At 42.2% G+C, this 18724-nt stretch overlaps 1 protein-coding gene across 5 annotated transcripts in view; it reads left to right on the forward strand.

The window, feature by feature from the left end:
* The window catches only part of gmds (GDP-mannose 4,6-dehydratase), a 351858-nt gene that overhangs the window by 161983 nt on the left and 171151 nt on the right, over positions 1–18724 (forward strand). For all 5 annotated transcript variants that reach the window (XR_007941420.1, XR_007941421.1, XM_051947330.1 and 2 more), the window contains exon 7: positions 4704–4831. Coding sequence is in view for 3 of the 5 variants with exons in the window: in XM_051947330.1 (XP_051803290.1) it covers positions 4704–4831 (128 nt within the window). In the remaining 2 variants the exon portion in view is untranslated. The remainder of the gene's footprint in view (positions 1–4703; positions 4832–18724) is intronic.

Here is an 18724-nt window from a genome sequence, read left to right on the forward strand (position 1 = left end):
AGAGTGAATGCAGCAGTCTGTCAGGTGTGAATAGCTATGTTGGTGGGGCTGAGTGCATGACCTATCTTGGATGTAGCACAAATATTCTGCCTTCGTTGAGGCTCCAGAGATCAGTCAGAATGTGAATTGTGCAATAACAGTGATGGCAGACACCGACAGGTCTTTGGACTGGGTGGAATTTGGCCAACCCCAGACCCAGGGAAGATTCCTCCTGCAAAATCACTCAGTGCTCCTGAAAGTCAGGTATTTTGTTCATAACTCAGCATAGATAAAGATGATGGGTGTGATATGAGTATGCATTCATTTTGATGTAAATAGGGCTATAAGGTTGACCTGAATCCTAGAACGTGTGGGAGTGGAGATAAAAATTAAGGGTTGCATTTTTCATTTTAAATCTACCACAAAGCCTTTCACTCCCCTAGGCTGTTTCTCAAAGACAGTGTGGGATTATGGGATTTGCAGTTGTGGTTGAGTTCCAAAACAGGTGTGTAAACCCTGTGTTGGGGCAACTTGAGGGTTTCTAAGACAACATTGTGTCAATCAAAATTATGCTTAAGCTATTTTTCCTTTTCCACTTTTAAAAAGTGGCCAGTTCAGACAAGCTCGTGACAGAAATGACTTAACTGTCAAATATCTGGAAAATACTTGGAATGAGTCTTTGTATTCAACTTGTTAAAGAAAACGAAGCAATCTATTTAGTCCTATTTTTAGATTTTGCTTCATTAAAATAGTTGAGTTTCCAAGCCATTTCATATTTGCACTAAAAAAGACAGCGGTTAGTAACATCCTGCAGTCACCTTGGAACAGATTTACATGGTGATGAAAAACATACAGCAGATCGAAAGCTGTAAGAGGAAACTTGGCTTAGGAAGGAAGTAGATGTTTTACCTGTGCAAATGTAACATTAAAGATCAACTTGATAAATGTTTCACATGATTCAGGACTTCAATTTACTCAGCTTTTCAGTTTTTCCAGAGCTAATGTATCATTCGGCTGAGCCAGGACTGCGCATTATGTCTTCAAAATAAATGTTACGGGACAAAGAAATTTGAATAAATCACACTGCGGCTGGATCTTAATCAGTAAACCTACATAAATGCACTCAAAGACAGTAATATAAATGAGTGTGAGTCAGACGTCTTGAGGTATGGGTGTGTAAGGTGTAGGCCGTCACACTGTTTGAGACAATATAAGTCACCTTCCTTTAATAGTATGGTTAAAACAACAGAATCTGTTGAGTAACCTGAGCCGGTTGAGCCAAGTTTTTTTTTTTTTTTTTCAGAGCCACAGTCTCATCCCTGACTCCCCCAGACTGAAACCCCCAACTGACAGCTTCTGTCCTCATCCTGTCTGGGCCCATGTGGCCTAGGCCTGGATGGGTGACATCTCCATACATTTCTCCTCCTCCTCCTCCTTTTCCTTCTCGTACTTTGAGCCCAACTGTGCCAATGAAGCTTGTATGTTACATTTGTCCTGTTGCTTCTGTTGCCAAAAAATGAAAAGGGATAATGGAAAAGAAATGAAAGAAGAAAAGAAACGGCTACGTGAGAATGAGAGGGAGAGAGAGAAAATGCAAGTGAGTGCCAGTTTCTGGCATGGGTTTTGCTGTCTGCTCAGTTTTCACGGCCCGTGGTTTTATTAGACTTCCCGCCGGGCCGTGGGCAAGGTTAAACGGCCAACCCTGCCCCGTATGGGCTCAGAAACTCCCGTTAGCCCCCCCCCAGTCCAACTCCACCCCCTCCTTTTGGCCGCCCTGCAGTGGCCGCTGCCAGTAAAGGAAGCACATTAACACCCAGGCCAGTAACAGAGCAGGCTTTGTCCACAGCCAGGCAGGCCGGTCCATTAGGCCCACGCTCTGGTCCACGCCATACCAATTAGAGAAGGCAGGGAGCAGAGCCACTCCAAACAGAGGTGTGAGCTTTACAAGGAGACTACAGGTGTGCTCAGGGGGAAATTATGGACTTTATTGCTGATTGGGGTACTGTGCTACACTGTACACCTCTGTCACCTTTTTAAGAACCAACTCAACTCAGTTTTGACAACCTGTGTTTAACCTGCAAACTTGAGTTTCCCGAGGATGTTGGATCAAATTAAACACCTGCCTTCCAATTTACTCCAGTTACCAATCTGGGATCTTGTTACATTGCTTTGCCCTGCTTGTTCCTAATACATGCTTTTTTAGGGCTGCAATGAATAAAAAATTATTATGTAATCTTTTGATCTTATTTTCATTCTTTATTTATTCTAAAAAAAGAAAGGAAATATTGAGAATTATCCATCTCAAGTTTCCAGAGATCGAAGGGACATTTTGAGGTAGCATGATTTTTTTGATCAGCATTTCAAAACCCAAAGAAATGTCATTAATTTACAAAGATATTCTACCAAGATACTGTTTGTAAAAAAAAAAAAGAAAGAAAGAAAAGGGAACATGTTTAATTCAAAAGTCAGCTTTTAAAATGTGCCCACACATTGCAGACTCGAAGACAAATACAAAACTGTTTGACATATCTTGAAATAGCAATTACTTGGGTAAAATGTTTCACACTAAAAATCATTTTGAGAAGATAATCCATCAAATACTGTATATGGCTTTTTAAATAACTGAAAATACCTAATAGATCATCAACAGCCTGCTTAAGTTGAATGTGAGTTTCTCTAGTGGCTAAAATACCAAAATCAAACCCCTTTATGAAGTTGGAGTTCTTGCAAGACAGGTAAAATGTTGAAAATCAAAACAACAGAGACCAAGATACCATTACTTTTAATCCTTAAAATGGTCCAAAGTTCAAAAGCACTGGATCAAGTACCTCACATGATTCAACTTGATAGCATCTTCACTGTGCACATTGTGTCAGTAGCGGTATGGTGAACACCCCACAGCCTATGATGGGATAAGAGTGTGCTTAGTTGATATGGGTGAGTGCAAAGCTGACAATCGTGCATGTGTCAGTGGTAGATGAGTAATTTTTGGTTCACATCTGACTACATTTAGAAGGAGCGGTGGTATCTGCCAGAACAGGTGACCTGCCAGGTTAGAGAATGGCCCCGAGGCCAGATGAGATGATCATGCAAAGACAGGATACGTCTGACATCGGAGGGGGTTTCCATCGACAATTTATCCATGCCTTGTGGACGCGTGCTATTTCTGAATAACGTGTCAATAATTCTGATTCAAAGACCTGAGGACAATAGATGGTTTTGAAAAGTAGTGTAAAATTGGTAGTGTGATCCAGAGACAGACAGAAAATCATGTAGAGGCTTATTTAAGCTTTATTAGACTCAAGCTCAACATGGCGACAAAGCAGCGTTGACATGGAGGCCATGTGATCCACTACCAACACACAACATGCTGTATTTTCTTAAATAAACGTGTCTAACCTTCCCTGGTCTGTTTCTGCTCAGCCTGCCCAGGGCTGTCACTCTCCTATGAAATAATTACTACAAATTTGGTGCATTCGCATGATTGGGTTCATGGGATTTTCCTATGTCTAAATGGAGGCTCTGCTTCATGTCAGAGGAACAGTGATACAGTGTCGAGGCAGAGCTGTGCTATTATGTCCAGTATGGATTTAGAGCTAAAACGCAACATTCATCTTAAGCATGATGAGTTTTTAAAATAAAAGCAAAAAAAAAAAAACCTGTAGGATCTCTTAAGAGGTCTCAAAGAGGTTCACGCAAGATTGTGGGAGTTTTATGTACAGTGGAGATGCTGTGTGAGCTAACAATAACCAACACTTTGATGCTCGTTTAATGGCTTTTCTGTATTTTCACATATCCTCCATTTTGCTTTTGAACATTAGCCAGAATAGACTAGCAACAGTTAAACTTCTGAAACTCTAATAGGTTGTTTCAGCTAAGATGGTGGCAGTATTAGATGCGACACCCTCGTATTAAGTGTTGATTTACATAACATTAATGCTGTATTTGGGTTGGAGGCCTGGTGCATTTATTCACAAGCTCTCTGCACCATCTTTTTCCCCCACAGCATGAGCAGAGAACATGACACCGGCCCACAGTGTCCCGCCAAAACATCCAAAAGTGTCTCTAACCCTTCTCGCGGCACAGAAATAGTCATTAGAAGAGCATTTGTTCTCCCCCAGATAATATCGCCACGTGGGCCTACTCGAACAGGAAGCGATGCTGGGCGATCTGGCTCATGAGTCGGCAGGCAATGTGGTGATTCTGGACTGGACAGTGCCCCATCAGAGCCAGAGTGGTCCCGTTTGGTTGTGATTTTTCTGTGGAATTTCCCTGTTACTTTTTTTTTGTTGACAGGCTGATGCTCTGAGATTTGTTTTGGCATACAGTCCAGATTTGTCACTAAAACAGTGAAGTAAAGAGGAAAATGAGAGAAGAATTCTTAAAGAATCTCGTGGTTGTCATGTGAGGTGGCAACGAATTGATTTGACTTGGGGTTACTTTTTATTTGAGTTTTTTGCTTTGGCTAAAAGGTTTGGAACACTAGTGGAGGTTTGGATGGCTGTCTGTGTGTGTGTGTGTGGTGCTGAAGTGTCATATAGAAGTTTTGAAGGAACCTCTGAAATAAGTCTTCAACACAGAGGCCTTGATTTCACTTATCTGCAAATTGATTCTCTGTTTCTTTTCTTTTGTGTGTGTTGGATCCCTGTAATATTTATGTCCTGTGTAAACTGTAATTGAATTCAGAAGATGCCCACAAAGCATTTTTAACGTATGTGTTTTAGGTTCAAACTTTGTGACGCGTAAGATCAGCCGTTCTGTGGCAAAAATTTACTTGGGCCAACTGGAGAGCTTCAGCCTGGGCAACCTGGACTCTAAAAGGGACTGGGGCCACGCCAAAGACTATGTGGAGGTAAAACACACACAACCATTACCATACACAAGCCCAGAGAAATACACACAAACTATGTTTGCACTGCTTCAGAGTTGAACAGGGTTCAGAAGTGCACATAGCATTAACAGGCCATGTTTTCCCAGATCATTTGAGGCCGCAATATGTGATCTGCATGAAGCCTCCTATGATTCTCTGCCAAAGAGAAACAGAGATAGAGAAAGAGAAGGGCAGCGGGAGGAGAGGGAGATGGCCGCATGCTGAGAGGCCACAGACTGCACTCTGGTTTCCCACAACTCACCCATATCCCAGATCCCTTCAGGCCCCCACCAACATTCCCCTAACGCTTGCAGAAGAAAGAGAGATATTAAGGGAACACTGTGTCCTGGGGACAATGACAGAAATACTGTGTTTGTGTTAATGTAATGGTGCCAGCAGCAAGCAGAGAAAGGAGTGGGAAGATGAAACGAACAGTGGGGTCGCCACGTCTAGGAGCAGACGGAGCTCAACGTTTTCTGAAAGTGTGTGTTTTTCCCCCGTGCATATGTGTGTGAGGTAGCACACATTCCTATGTGTGCGCCGAAGTGTGTGATGGGTTAAGGTTGGAACACGTGTGTCTGGCTGTTGAGATGAAAGACTCAACGGGTTGCCATGTCTGACAGCAGACCCCTCGCAGCGACCTGTGTTATTATTAGGAGGTGATGGTGGCAGAGGTAGTGGGGGGATGTTTTTTGAGATGGGAGTTGGGGTGAGGAAGTTATAGTGGGGAACTTCAGTTTAACTTCAGATTGCAGTGTGGGGTCACTGCGTCAGAGCAGGGTGGCAGTGCGGTGGTGGTTCATGCTGTTAAGGCAGGGAAAGAAGGCATCAATGACGTCAGCGAAACATCAGTCACTGCATGATTACGGGAATGCTGTCCATTAGCTATATCCAATGTAACCACACAGAATAATTTTTGGCTGTGGGAGGAAGTCTGCCTAGAATTTGAACTGGTGCAATGGAAACACAAAAACTTAGTTTTCAAGAAACAAACCGTACGATTGTATTTTGCTATCATGCAGTCGGATTGATATCTGATCAGATAAAAGGATAGTCATATCATTTCTGGAAGTATAGTCCTGTCCATATTTTTATATTAAAAATCAATGGAAAAACTCAAATGGGCACAAAAGAGATTTCGATTCAAGTTGAAGCCAATTCCAGTGAAGACATGCCAATGTGAGTTGACAGTGTTTCAATTTCAACAAACAGCTAATCAAAATTGTAATTTGCAACAATGTAATTAGCAAACTGTGGAGGCTGCAATTTAGGATACACTTAAAGCAGTATGACTGATTAAAAATTTTTGCTTGTGTGCCAACAGATGTATAAATTCATGTCTTCCTTGTTGTGTGACAGTCACGCTTTTTGGTTGTCTCAAATAGTCAGACCTGTCCGCAAAATAGAATTTTTCCGGCTTTTTCTCATGATCATTCTGCCAAAGAGAGAAAATGGTAAGACTTGTTTGTATGTCTTTACACCAATCACAGTGGTAACAGGCAGAGCTTAGTCAGAGATAGTGTCCCCTCAAAACAGTGATGTGGAATAGTTTTGGTGGATCATTTGCACACAAGGAGGTGAACCCTGTCATTAAAACAGCGAGATTGCTCGCTCCAGGGTTTTGTATTCCGTAGTGACAGTATTTTTGACAACACAGGGCTCCAGAGTAACTTTGTTTCCTAGAAGCCCAATGGCCCCTACCTTAAAATTTTGGGAGCGCAACCACATAATTTAGGGGCGCACACCAAAATCGACTTGCGAAGTAAATATTCACATTTCCTCTCATTTCACTGTATTACTGATAAATACTTGCAAAATACATGCAGAAACTATGTTTTCAATTCACATTTTATTGTGCAGCAGTTGACACAACATAACAAGAAAAGCACTCAGAGATTGCAGTACTGCTACAAAGCTGCTCAGTTGACATATAATTTCCGATAGATGAAATCTTTAATAAAATTGACCTTGTGCTGAGTACAGGCATGTGTTATGCATGTGCACGTTATGTATTTATACCGAATGACATGTAAATTACTCTTATAAAAAGAAAAACTGAAATATCACATAGTCATAAGTATTCAGACCCTGTGCTCAGTATTGAGTAGAAGCACCCTTTTCAGCTAGTACAGCCATGAGTCTTCTTGGGAATGACGCAACAAGTTTTTCACACCTGGATTTGGGGATCCTCTGCCATGCTTCCTTGCAGATCCTCTCTAGTGCTGTCAGGTTGGATGGTGAACGTTGGTGGACAGCCATTTTGAGGTCTCTCCAGAGATGCTCAATTGGGTTTAGGTCCGGGCTCTGGCTGGGCCAGTCAAGAACGGTCACAGAGTTGTTGTGAAGCCACTCTTTTGTTATTTTAGCTGTGTGCTTAGGGTCATTGTCCTGTTGAAAGGTGAACCTTCGGCCCAGTCTGAGGTCCTGAGCACTCTGGAAGAGGTTTTCCTCCAGGATATCTCTGTAATTGGCCGCATTCATCCTTCCTTCAAGTGCAACCACTTGTCCTGTCCCTGCAGCTGAAAAACACCCCCACAACATGATGCTCCCACCACCATGTTTCACTGCAGGGATTGTATTGGGCAGGTGATGAGCAGTGCCTGGTTTTCTCCACACATACCGCTTAGAATTAACACCAAAAAGTTCAATCTTGGTCTCATCAGACCAGAGAATCTTATTTCTCATAGTCTGGGAGTCCTTCATGTGTTTTTTGGCAAACTCTATGCGGGCTTTCATGAGTCTTGCACTGAGGAGAGGCTTCCGTCAGGCCACTCTGCCATAAAGCCCCGACTGGTGGAGGGCTGCAGTGATAGTTGACTTTGTGGAACTTTCTCCTATCTCTCAACTGCGTCTCTGGAGCTCAGCCACAGTGATCTTTGGGTTCTTCTTTACCTCTCTCACCAAGGCTCTTCTCCCACGATTGCTCAATTTGGCTGGACTGACCAGGTCTAGGAAGAGCTGTGGTCGTCCCAAACTTCTTCCATTTGAGGATTATGGAGTTCACTGTGCTCTTCGGAACCTTGAGTGCTGCAGAAATTCTTTTGTAACCTTGGCCAGATCTGTGCCTTGCCACAATTCTGTCTCTGAGCTCCTTGGGCAGTTCCTTCGACCTCATGATTCTCATTTGCTCTGACATGCACTGTGAGCTGTAAGGTCTTATATAGACAGGTGTGTGCCTTTCCTAATCAAGTCCAATCAGTTTAATTAAACACAGCTGGTCTCCAATAAAGAAGCAGAACCATCTTGAGGAGGATCAGAAGAAATGGACAGCATGTGAGTTAAATATGAATGTCGCTGCAAAGGGTCTGAATACTTATGACCATGTGATATTTCAGTTTTTCTTTTTTAATAAATTTGCAAAAAATTCTACATTTCTGTTTTTTTCTGTGAAGATGGGGTGCTGAGTGTACATTAATGAGAAATAAAATGAACTTTTTTGATTTTGGCAAATGGCTGCAATGACACAGAGAGTAAAAAATTTCAAGGGGTCTGAATACTTTCCGTACCCACTGTATATTTCTATGACCTGACTGGTCCCAGCTTAGACTCATGCCCACTGTAGTAGTTATAGTCATTCAGCATGCCAAACTGACAGATGTCTTTGAAACTATTTTTAATGGCCATAATGTATATTGTTGCATTCTTTGTGTAACTTTAATGACACAGTCTTGAGAAATAGCGAGCTAAACATATAATGCAAGTTTACAGAGAGCAAAAACAACAGAACCTGTTTATCTGCCCATTTAGCTGCCATATATAGAGCTCTTTAGCTAGTTCTTACTCTTGTGCAAGTAAAATGTTGGTTGTTGGGTCTTACATAGCAAGTTACTTCTTCTTGTGGTACTCTTCTGACTGACCAGTTGTGTAGTGTACTTTGTGTTGTATGGGTAACCTTGTGTTGCTAGATTTGTGCGTGCATACTAGCCTGTCCAGAGCACCCTGGTGCTGAGACCAGGTTTCCTGTGGGAATGGCTGAATTCCAATTTGGGTGAATCAGGCACCACCTCGCAGCACGTCTCCTGTTTCGGAAAGGCGGATTTCGGGAAGCCAAACAGAAGCTTGAGGTGCTGAGAGGAATCGAGGCAGAGGAGGAGAAGGAAGGGGGAAATTTGAAAGGAGAAGGGAAACAGATGCTTGTTTGTGGGGCATTTGTGCATTATGCATAAGCGAACCATCTCTCTTGCTGAAAGTTCACCCCACCCAGCAGACCATCAAAGGCCACGACTGTCACCATGACCCCCCTCTCTGCCTCCGTCTGTCTCACTTTAAATAAAATATCCATCCATCCTGCACCAGCACTGTGTTACCATGGCAAAGCCAAGCAACTGGCGATTTGTAAACAGAACCATGTGTGTCTGCTTTAGGCTGACAACCGCTTTTCCTCCCTCTCTCTCTCTCCCTCTCCTCACCCCACCCAGGACAGGGAAATTGCTTGTAATTGGCTGTGGATGGATTGCGGGTGGCAGGAGGGGTGTGCTGTGTGTCTGCTGTAACTACGTCTGAAGGCGTGCGGCTGGCTGGGCATCGTCTCAGCTGGGTATCAGGTATCCATCCCAGGCAGACAGACAGACCTGCAGCTGCCCAGTTACTCTCAATAGAGCCCTTTATTATTATTATGGTATTATGGAATAGATCCCGGGAGCTGAATGCTTTACAGTAAATTCGACAGATAAAATAATTAAAATCCTCCTGATCTCATTTTCCTCAAAGGGGTTAAACTTTGGACTGTGTGACCGTGTTTGAAACGCACCTTTTTTGATTGTGGTTCTCTGGGATTTGGCGATACAGTGCAAATTTTTACTCAAAGCGTGCCAAGAAGAAGAGGAAAGCCACAGCAACCAGTCACTAACAGCTCTATCTGAGCAGATAAAGATGTAGTAGTCAGCCATCTTTACCAAAGACTGCCCTCCTCCATCTTCTTCCTCTTCTCCTCTCGGCCCTCAGTTGGCCCAGTGGTGGGTACAGCTGTTTGGAGCCCCCTACCACCCTTTGTCTCCACTTCTGGCTCCAGAGAGTCATTTCCAGTGCAGAGAAGAGAGCTGGCAGGGAGGGAGCAGGAGCAAAAGTTGACTTGGTGGTTTTGGACCTCTCTCTCTCCCCTCAGGCTTCATCCCACTCCACTCTCCGCCTCTTCTTTTTGTCTGCTTTCTCTCCCACCTTGTTTTTTTATTCTTTATGTCCCTCCCATCTCTTAACCTTTAACTATCTGGTGTTTCTTAAAAGCTGCACCACTATAATGAACTGCTGGCGAGCCGTTACCACCCAGTTACCAGATATTTCCCTCTGACAACTAATAGCCAGCTCTTATTTTTCCCCTGACTGGAGCTGGCGGTGCTGCTGTCTGTGCTGTAGTCGACTGGAAACTGTTGCCAGATGAGATGTGGCTGACCCGCTGACACACACTACTGACAGCTCCTCCTCTCCGCTCTTGTCTTGTTCGCATATTTATTTTCAAAATATAATTACCTGTGAAATTCTGGTCAGTGGAAGGCGTTTCATTGCAGCCGTCAGGTGCGTGCGGTTGCCCCTGTGTGGCAGTAGCTGTCTGATTCCTGGCATTGTGTGAAGGCAGCAAGGTGACGGAACAGCCCTGAAGGTGTCATTTTTCACCTCGTTTATTTTTCTTATCCTTTTTACTTTTTTTCTGCTGCAGCAGCCTCACTGTGTAGTAATGGTTACAGATGAGGCTAATTAACTAATCAGTGCAGATCAGGGCCAATCACAGATGATTGATGAGAGTGGTTGGCCATTCATCACATGTTTTTGGCTTGGGAGGTGACAGCAGGGGCAGGCTCTGGGCATTTGTACAGTAGGCGAGACATTTACATCCACATTTTGGACCTCTTGCACAGTTTGTCATTTGACATTTTGTGGACATGTTAGACTTCATGGACACCTGTTTGACTGCACAGATGAGCCATAAAAGAGCTGAGGGCCATGTTGCTTTGTACACTGCTCTCTTTCTAGTTTCAGCTAAAGAGATTTAAGAATACCTAGTAAATACATGTATCTCACCAAGTACAGCTTTTGTTAAATTCTGTAAATTTAATTTATGTGGCCACGAAACCATGTAATTTATAGGCATGTTTGACACACAAGATTATTTTCATTATCACTAATAATCCAAAGCACAGAATATTCACTGTATAATCATAGAAGACAAAGGGAAATAATGTCACTGGCCAGACAGCAATTGGAGTTTGTGCTTCAAAAAATGACTCCTATGATTAAGTCATGAAAACATCACTGCTGGTGGCCTTGATTAGCAGAAGCACAAATCAGTTGCAGTGTTTAGTCATGAGATTAGTGTGTGTATACAATGTGGTTTGTCCTGCTGGATCGTGATTTCTTGCTTCAACCTTCACCTCAGAGTGCAGACATAATATCAATACTGTGATTCAGGGATTTATGAGCCTTAGTATTTGATGGAGTTTTGATTACTGAAATATTTATTGGTTATTTCTCAGGTCAAGATTTTCTGAATAAAAGGTTTTCAGAATGGATTAAAGCTTTTGATTTTGGTCATCAGCCCTGTGCTGCTTGACTGCTGTAGGATTCAAATGTGCATCATGTCATAGAGGGCGCTGTCCCCCTTGTTTCACTTTGTGTGTGTTACATTCATGCCTGCTTGGATCTTTACAGCTGATAAATACCTTTGCGTGCTCTGTAAGATTTTAATAAACACAGCTGAACTGGTAAAGAGCTAAAATGGGAGCAAATAGGGCAGAGAAGAGGCAGTGTTTGGTTTCATCACTAAAATCTCCTGACTACAGTGGCAACTTCCCAACCTCTCAACCTGTACAGCACACCAGCCCTGGCACAATCACATTGTCATCTCTTGAGATTTGTGTGTGCATGCATAGCGGAAAGGATAGATCTTTCATTGAGAAAGAAGCTATGACAGCAGCTAGTGTTATGTTGACCTGACATCCCGCACAAACAGGATGAGTAAATGACAGAAGATCTGTGTGTGTGTGTGCGTGTGTGCGTGTGTGCGCGCGTGTGCGTGCGCGCGTGCGCATTTTGGGGCGTTAATTGCAGGTGAAATTTAAGCCACAGCCTTAACAGCAGCTCAGTAAACTGGAGTTCGCCCCCTCTCCTCTGGTTCACAGTAGTAAAACCTCACTGATCCTGTAGAAACCTCTACACACATGCACACACACTCATGCTCACACACTCATACGGGGCTTATTTCACCAACATGTACATTTACACAACATGCTGGCTGAACAAAGCAGGGCATTTTATTCCTTATATAGGACTCCAGTGCGGATATCTGATCTTAGATTGTCCCCAAAGAGCCTCTAAAACCTGTCATTGGAATAATAGGGCTATATATAGACTCTCGGTACAGGGAGGCTATCACGGTTAATATATATACTACCATGCTAAAGTTTTGAGTCACTCAGGTCATTTCATGTTTTCCATGAAAACTCACACTTTAATTCATGTGCTAACATAATTGCACAAGGGTTTTTTAATCATCTGCTTGCCTTTCAACACCATTAGCTAACACAATGTAGCATAAGAACACAGGAGTGATGGTTGCTGAAAATGGGTCTCTGTACTCCAATGTAGATATTCCATTTAAACTCAGCTGTTTCTAGCTAGAATAGTCATTTACCACAGTACCAATGTCTACACTGGATTTCTGATAAGCTTGATGTTATCTTCACTGGGAAAAAAAAACATGCTTTTCTTTTAAAAATATGGACATTTGTAAGTCCATCCTCTCTGATTCAAAGTAAGGAAAGTAATAAAATCAGTCTTTTTCATACATGAATTTTAACCAAAAATACAGATTTTCCAAAAAATGGGCTTAGTTCGAATTAGTGCCTATCATAAGTATTCACCCCCTTTGATGTTTTACCCTTTTATTGCTTTCATAAATCAATTATGGTCAATAAAATTTAGCTTTTTTAACAAAAAAAATATTGGAAAAAACTTTAATGTCAAAGTGAAAACAGATTTCTATAAAGTAATGTTAATGAAAGAAAATTATATAAATGAAAATAATTGTTTGCATAATTATTCCCCCCCTCAAGTCAGTATTTAGTAGATGCACCTTTGGCTGCAATCACAGCAGTGAGTCTGTGTGGATAGGTCTTAATCAGTCTTGCACATCTGCCCACTGCAATTTTGCTCCATTCTTCTTTGCAAAAGTGCTCAAGCTCTGTCAGGTTGCGTGGATATCGGGCATGAACAGCCCTTTTCAAGTCCAGCCACAAATTCTCTATAGGATTGAGGTCTGGGCTTTGACTCGGCCACTCCAGAACATTTACCTGGTTCTTTTTTAACCATTCCTGTGTAGCTTTTGCAGTATGTTTTGGATCATTGTCTTGCTGGAAAATAAATCTTCTCCCAAGACATAGTTCACTTGCAGACTGAAAAAGATTGCCCCCCAGGATTTTAGTGTATTTTGCAGCATTCATTCTGCCCTCTATCTTTACAAGCCTTCCAGGTCCAGTTGCTGAGAAACATCCCCACAGCATAATGCTGCCACCACCATGCTTCACAGTGGGGATGGTGTGTTTTTGGTGATGTGCAGTGTTTGGTTTCTGCCAAACACGACGTCTTGTCTGATGGCCAAAAAGCTCAATTTTGGTCTCATCAGACCAAAGAATCTTCTTCCACTTGACCATGGAATCCACGTGCTTTTTGGCAAACTCTAGTCGAGATCTAATATGACTTTTCTTCAACAGTGGCTTTCTCATTGCCACTCTCCCATAAAACTTTGACCGGTGAAGAACCCGGGCAGCAGTTGCTACATGCACAGTCTCTCCCATCTCAGCAGCTGAAGCTTGTAACTCCTTCAGAGTAGTTGTAGGGGTCTTGGTGGCTTCTCTCACTAGTCTCCTACTTACACGGTCACTCAGTTTACGAGGGCGGCCTGATCTAGGCAGATTCACACAAGTGCCATACTCCTTTAACCTGGCAAGATTAATAATTGTGTAGTACTTGATAGTACTCCACAATATCAATCTGGGACCGCTCCATGTAAATCCGTTCGGAGGAAAGAGGCACGGATTGGACAATGCAACAGTATGTCCCGCCTCTGACAGGTTTGTTTTTAGCCAATCGCGGCAAACTTTAATATGTCGTCATCGGGTTGCGCGCAGGTGCTATGGTGTGGTCAAAGTAAAACTGACTTAATAGCAGCATCTACACGATCGCAGTGTTTCCCCTCCTATATGACCGACAAGGCGGGCCGCCTCGCTGGTATAGGCCACCGTCTCACTACAATTTTGCCGAAATTGCCGCCTCACTGGTCCGCGCCCCCAAAAAAACAAACGGAAAGCACCGAGCCACCGGAGCTGTCATTTTTAACTGCTCTCCCCCGGTCTCCCCCGCTAGCTGGTCGGCTAACACCTGCCGCCGCTCGTCTGCCCGGGACAAACCACTAATTGTGAAACTATTGGCAACAATTTGATGGACCTCTATTGAATTAGACCATTAAATTAAAAAGGGGGTGAATAATTATGCAAGCAATTATTTTTATTTATATAATTTTCTTTCATTAACATTACTTTATAGAAAACTGTTTTCACTTTGACATTAAAGAGTTTTTTCCAACATTTTTTTTTGTTAAAAAAGCTAGGTTTTAGTGACCATGATTGATTTATGAAAGCAATAAAAGGGTAAAACATCAAAGGGGGTGAATACTTATAATAGGCACTGTATTTGCTCTTGTACCCATAGTTTATTGTGTTTCACATCTCACTGATGGTAGACCATTGAAGTTTATCTAAAAGTAATTTTGTGATGGCACAGATTTGCTGTGGCTTCCTAGTAGTTGGACCTCCAGTTAGAAGATCATGATCAAGTTAGTACTGAATATGTCACTGGCAGATTTCTGTTACAATCCTGTTTTGAAATGAGTTTTTCTTGTGTTTTTTTTCCACCTGTCATAATTTTCTAATTTCCACAAACACCAAGAGCTAAAACTGAGTTGGGTCATTGTAAATATAGTCCTGAAATACAGTGGGACAAAAAAGTATTTAGTCAGCCACCGATTGTGCAAATTCTCCCACTTAAAATGATGACAGAGGTCTGTAATTTTCATCATAGGAAGACTTCAACTGTGAGAGACAGAATGTGAAAAAAAAAATCCAGGAAATCACATTGTAGGATTTTTAATGAATTTATTTGTAAATTATGGTGGAAAATAAGTATTTGGTCAATAAAAAAAGTTCAGCTCAATACTTTGTAATATAACCTTAGTTGCCAAAGACAGGTCAGGAGGTCAAACGTTTACTGTAGGTCTTCACCGGGTTTGCACACACTGTATCTGGTATTTTGACCCATTCCTCCATGCAGATCTCTTCTAGAGCAGTGATGTTTTGGGGCTATCGCCGGGCAACACAGGCTTTCAACTTTTGTATTGGGTTGAGGTCTGGAGACTAGCTAGACCACTCCAGGACTTTGAAATGCTTCTTACGGAGCCACTCCTTCATTGCCCGGGCGGTGTGTTTGAGATCATTGTCATGATGGAACACCTAGCCACGTTTTACTCTCACTGATAGAAGGAGGTTTTGGCTCAAAATCTCACGATACATGGCCCCATTTATTTTTTTAATAATGGATCAGTCGTCCTTTCCCCTTTGCATAAAAACAGCCCCAAAGCATGATGTTTCCACCCCCATGATGTTTCCACCAGGTATGGTGTTCTTGGGATGCAACTCAGCATTCTTCTTTCTCCAAACACAACGAGTTGAGTTTGTACCAAAAAGTTCTATTTTGGTTTCATCTGACCACGTGACATTCTCCCAGTCCCCTCTGGATCATCCATATGCTCTCTGGCAAACTTCAGACAGGCCTGGACATGTACTGGCTTAAGCAGGGGGACACGTCTGGCACTGCAGGATTAGATTCCCTGTCGACATAGTGTTTTACTGATGGTAACCTTTGTTACTTTGGTCCCAGCTCTCTGCAGGTCATTCACCAGGTCCCCCTGTGTTGTTCTGGGATTTTTTGCTCACCGTTCTCATGATCATTTTGACCCCACGGAATGAGATCTTGTGTGGAGCCCCAGATCGAGGGAGATTGTCAGTGGTCCTGTTTGTCTTCCATTTTCTAATAATTGCTCCCACAGTTGATTTATTCTCACCAAGCTGCTTGCCTATTGTAGATTCACTCTTCTCAGCCTGGTGCAGGTCTACAATTTTGTTCCCAGTGTGTTTCGACAGCTCTTGGCCATGGTGGAGTTTGGAGTATGAGGCCATTTCTCAATTCTAAGACCGCAAGTCTGATCTCGCGTTCTCGCCAAGTCCGGTCTTGCAAGTCGTTCTCACAAGACCGGACTTGGTGAGAACGCGAGACCACGTCAAGGTTAAAGTCCATTTGGAGCATCAGCATACCTGATGATGTCATCGCCTCAGTTCATCCATAGGCAGTCTCTGGGTTCATCCGCTCCGGTTATTTTTACCGTGAAAAAGAACAAAATGGAACAGATATAATGACACAGCCTTGCATGTTCAAGTTTTAATATTAAAACAAGATCGTTGTTAGATTTTTATACTTTTTTTTTATGTTTTAGAGCCTCTGTTTTGACAGCTGTAGTTTGTGATGAACTGAACGGTCTCATCCTCAGTTCTATCAGTGGCTCCACAAAAACTTTTCAGAAACTGATTGCTGAAAAAATATTAAACCTTCACAAGGACACTTCATAAACCGGGATGGATGGTTTACAGTTTTATTATTAACATTAATAAAATACATTAGTCTACATTCTACATACATACCTGCTGCTTGTTCTCCAACATCCAGAGGTTTTAAGTCTGACAGATACACAACCATCACTACACTTTAATGTGATCACCAGTACTTCTGGATGCTCAACATCATCACTGATTAATGAGAGAATATTTCATGTCAGCTACTGTACTCAGAACCTGAATACAGGTGAGCCCCTCCAGGTGAGCTCTTCTTCTGCCTGTCAGGTAATAAAACAGAAACCTTCTCAAACATCAGCAGCATCTGATCAAACAGATCTGATTAGAGCAATATTTACTTCTGGCTTCAACAACTAAATTCATTTTTTGAACACAGTTGAATAATATTTATTTGCAAAATGCTTAAATGCAATTCAGCATTTTTTATCCTTGAGTTTCCATGAACAGCATCCTGCTGGTGCAGATGCTGAAGATGGAGCTGCTGATGTTCTGTCTGTGGAGTCTCCCAGCAGTCAGTGAGGATCTGGGTTTCTTCAGATGTTCCTGCAATATAATATTGCTTAAATGTTATTTTTAATGTGTAGTAACAGTCATAAGAATAGAACCAAGTCGTACTACAGACAAGGAAGACAGACAATAATTCAGAAGCACACATTCAGCGATGGGGTAAAACATTAAATCTATAATGTTATGAAAATTAACTTCAACTTCTTTCAAGCCAGTTTTTCTCTGAACAATAAATACTCCACGAGGCCAAAGTGTGACCATTAGAAAAACGTAAAACTACTTATATCCCCGTTTAACTGCTATATAGTTAGGCGGATAAGACCGAAATTTGAGGTCAATAGTTCACTTTTTCAGGAAAGCACCAAATTTGGTACAGACATAGTACATGACCATACAATTGATTTAAGAGGAGTACCCCAAAAATCTAAGCCCCCTGGTGGCCGCCATCTTGAATTCAAATATGGCCGCCTTGCTAAACCTATTTATGTAATATCTCCCTTAATACGGCAGATACAGATTGTCATTGATGCCAAATTGACTTTTAGTAGGAATTGTGAAGAGCTGTGAAAGAAGGGACATCAGCATTTATTTTTCTTGCGGAAACTGTCCCGTTTTAATATTGACAGATCTATGCTGACCCTGTTCTATCATGCTTTTATTGAGTCTGTATTATCTTTTGCCCTGGTTACCTGGTTTGGAAATTTGTCTCTACAGGACAAAAATTCCCTCAACCAAATTATCAAGTGGGCTGGTCGGTTAATTGGGAAGCCTCAACCCACTATGCCAGCCTTGTATAGCACACAGCTGCAAGGTAAAGTCAGCACCATTCTAAAAGACTGCTCACATCCCCTGAATGGGGAGTTCAAGCTCCTTCGTTCAGACTGCCGGTTTGTGGTCCCTACGGGACAGACAAAACGCTATAGGTGCAGTTTTGTACCCTCAGCTATTTTAATGCTTAACTGCAAGTCCACCAGGTGAACACTCTTGTGCAGATTGTTTTTAGGTAGATCAGGATATGTTGGAGCAGTTTCCCTTTTCTTTTATTTCTGATTATGCTTTTTGTGTGATTTGTCTGGTCTGAATGTTTGTTTGGTGTTTTGTTATTTCACTTGTTGTTGGGATCGCCGAGTTCCTTTTTGCACAAAAATTTTACCATTTGGTACAATAAAGAAACCTTGAACCTTGAACAAAGTTACTTTCAAGATCTACCCCCATTGTTTAAGGGTCTGCGGATTCAAGCCGTTTATAACAGTGTTTGTGTCCGCCATCTTGGATTTCAAGATGGCCGCCAACCTGTTACCCTCGTTTTATATCTCCAAAACCATAAATCGTAGGAAGAAAATTTTAAGGTCTACCCCAATGTTTAAGGGGCTGCGAGTTCATTGAGGCAATTGTGAAATTGATTGGAATCCGCCATCTTGGATTTCAAGATGGCCGCCAAACTGTTACCCCACTATCTTGGAAACCATAAGTCATACAAAGAAGCTTTCAAGGTCTACCCCTAGGTTTTCAGGATCTCTGGTGCAGATACAGCAGTTCTCACACTGATAAAACCATTGACAAGCATGAAAATGGTGAAAAACCAGGTAGGGATGAATTTGGAAACAGAGCATATCACTATGCCTAGGTGAAGCCACATGCATGGCATGCCCATCTCTTGATTTGGGATGGGTTTTCTGATTAGTTTTCTCAAAAT

Source organism: Acanthochromis polyacanthus, chromosome 4 (genome assembly GCF_021347895.1).
Source record: "Acanthochromis polyacanthus isolate Apoly-LR-REF ecotype Palm Island chromosome 4, KAUST_Apoly_ChrSc, whole genome shotgun sequence".
In the NCBI taxonomy this organism is placed as follows: Eukaryota; Metazoa; Chordata; class Actinopteri; family Pomacentridae; genus Acanthochromis; species Acanthochromis polyacanthus.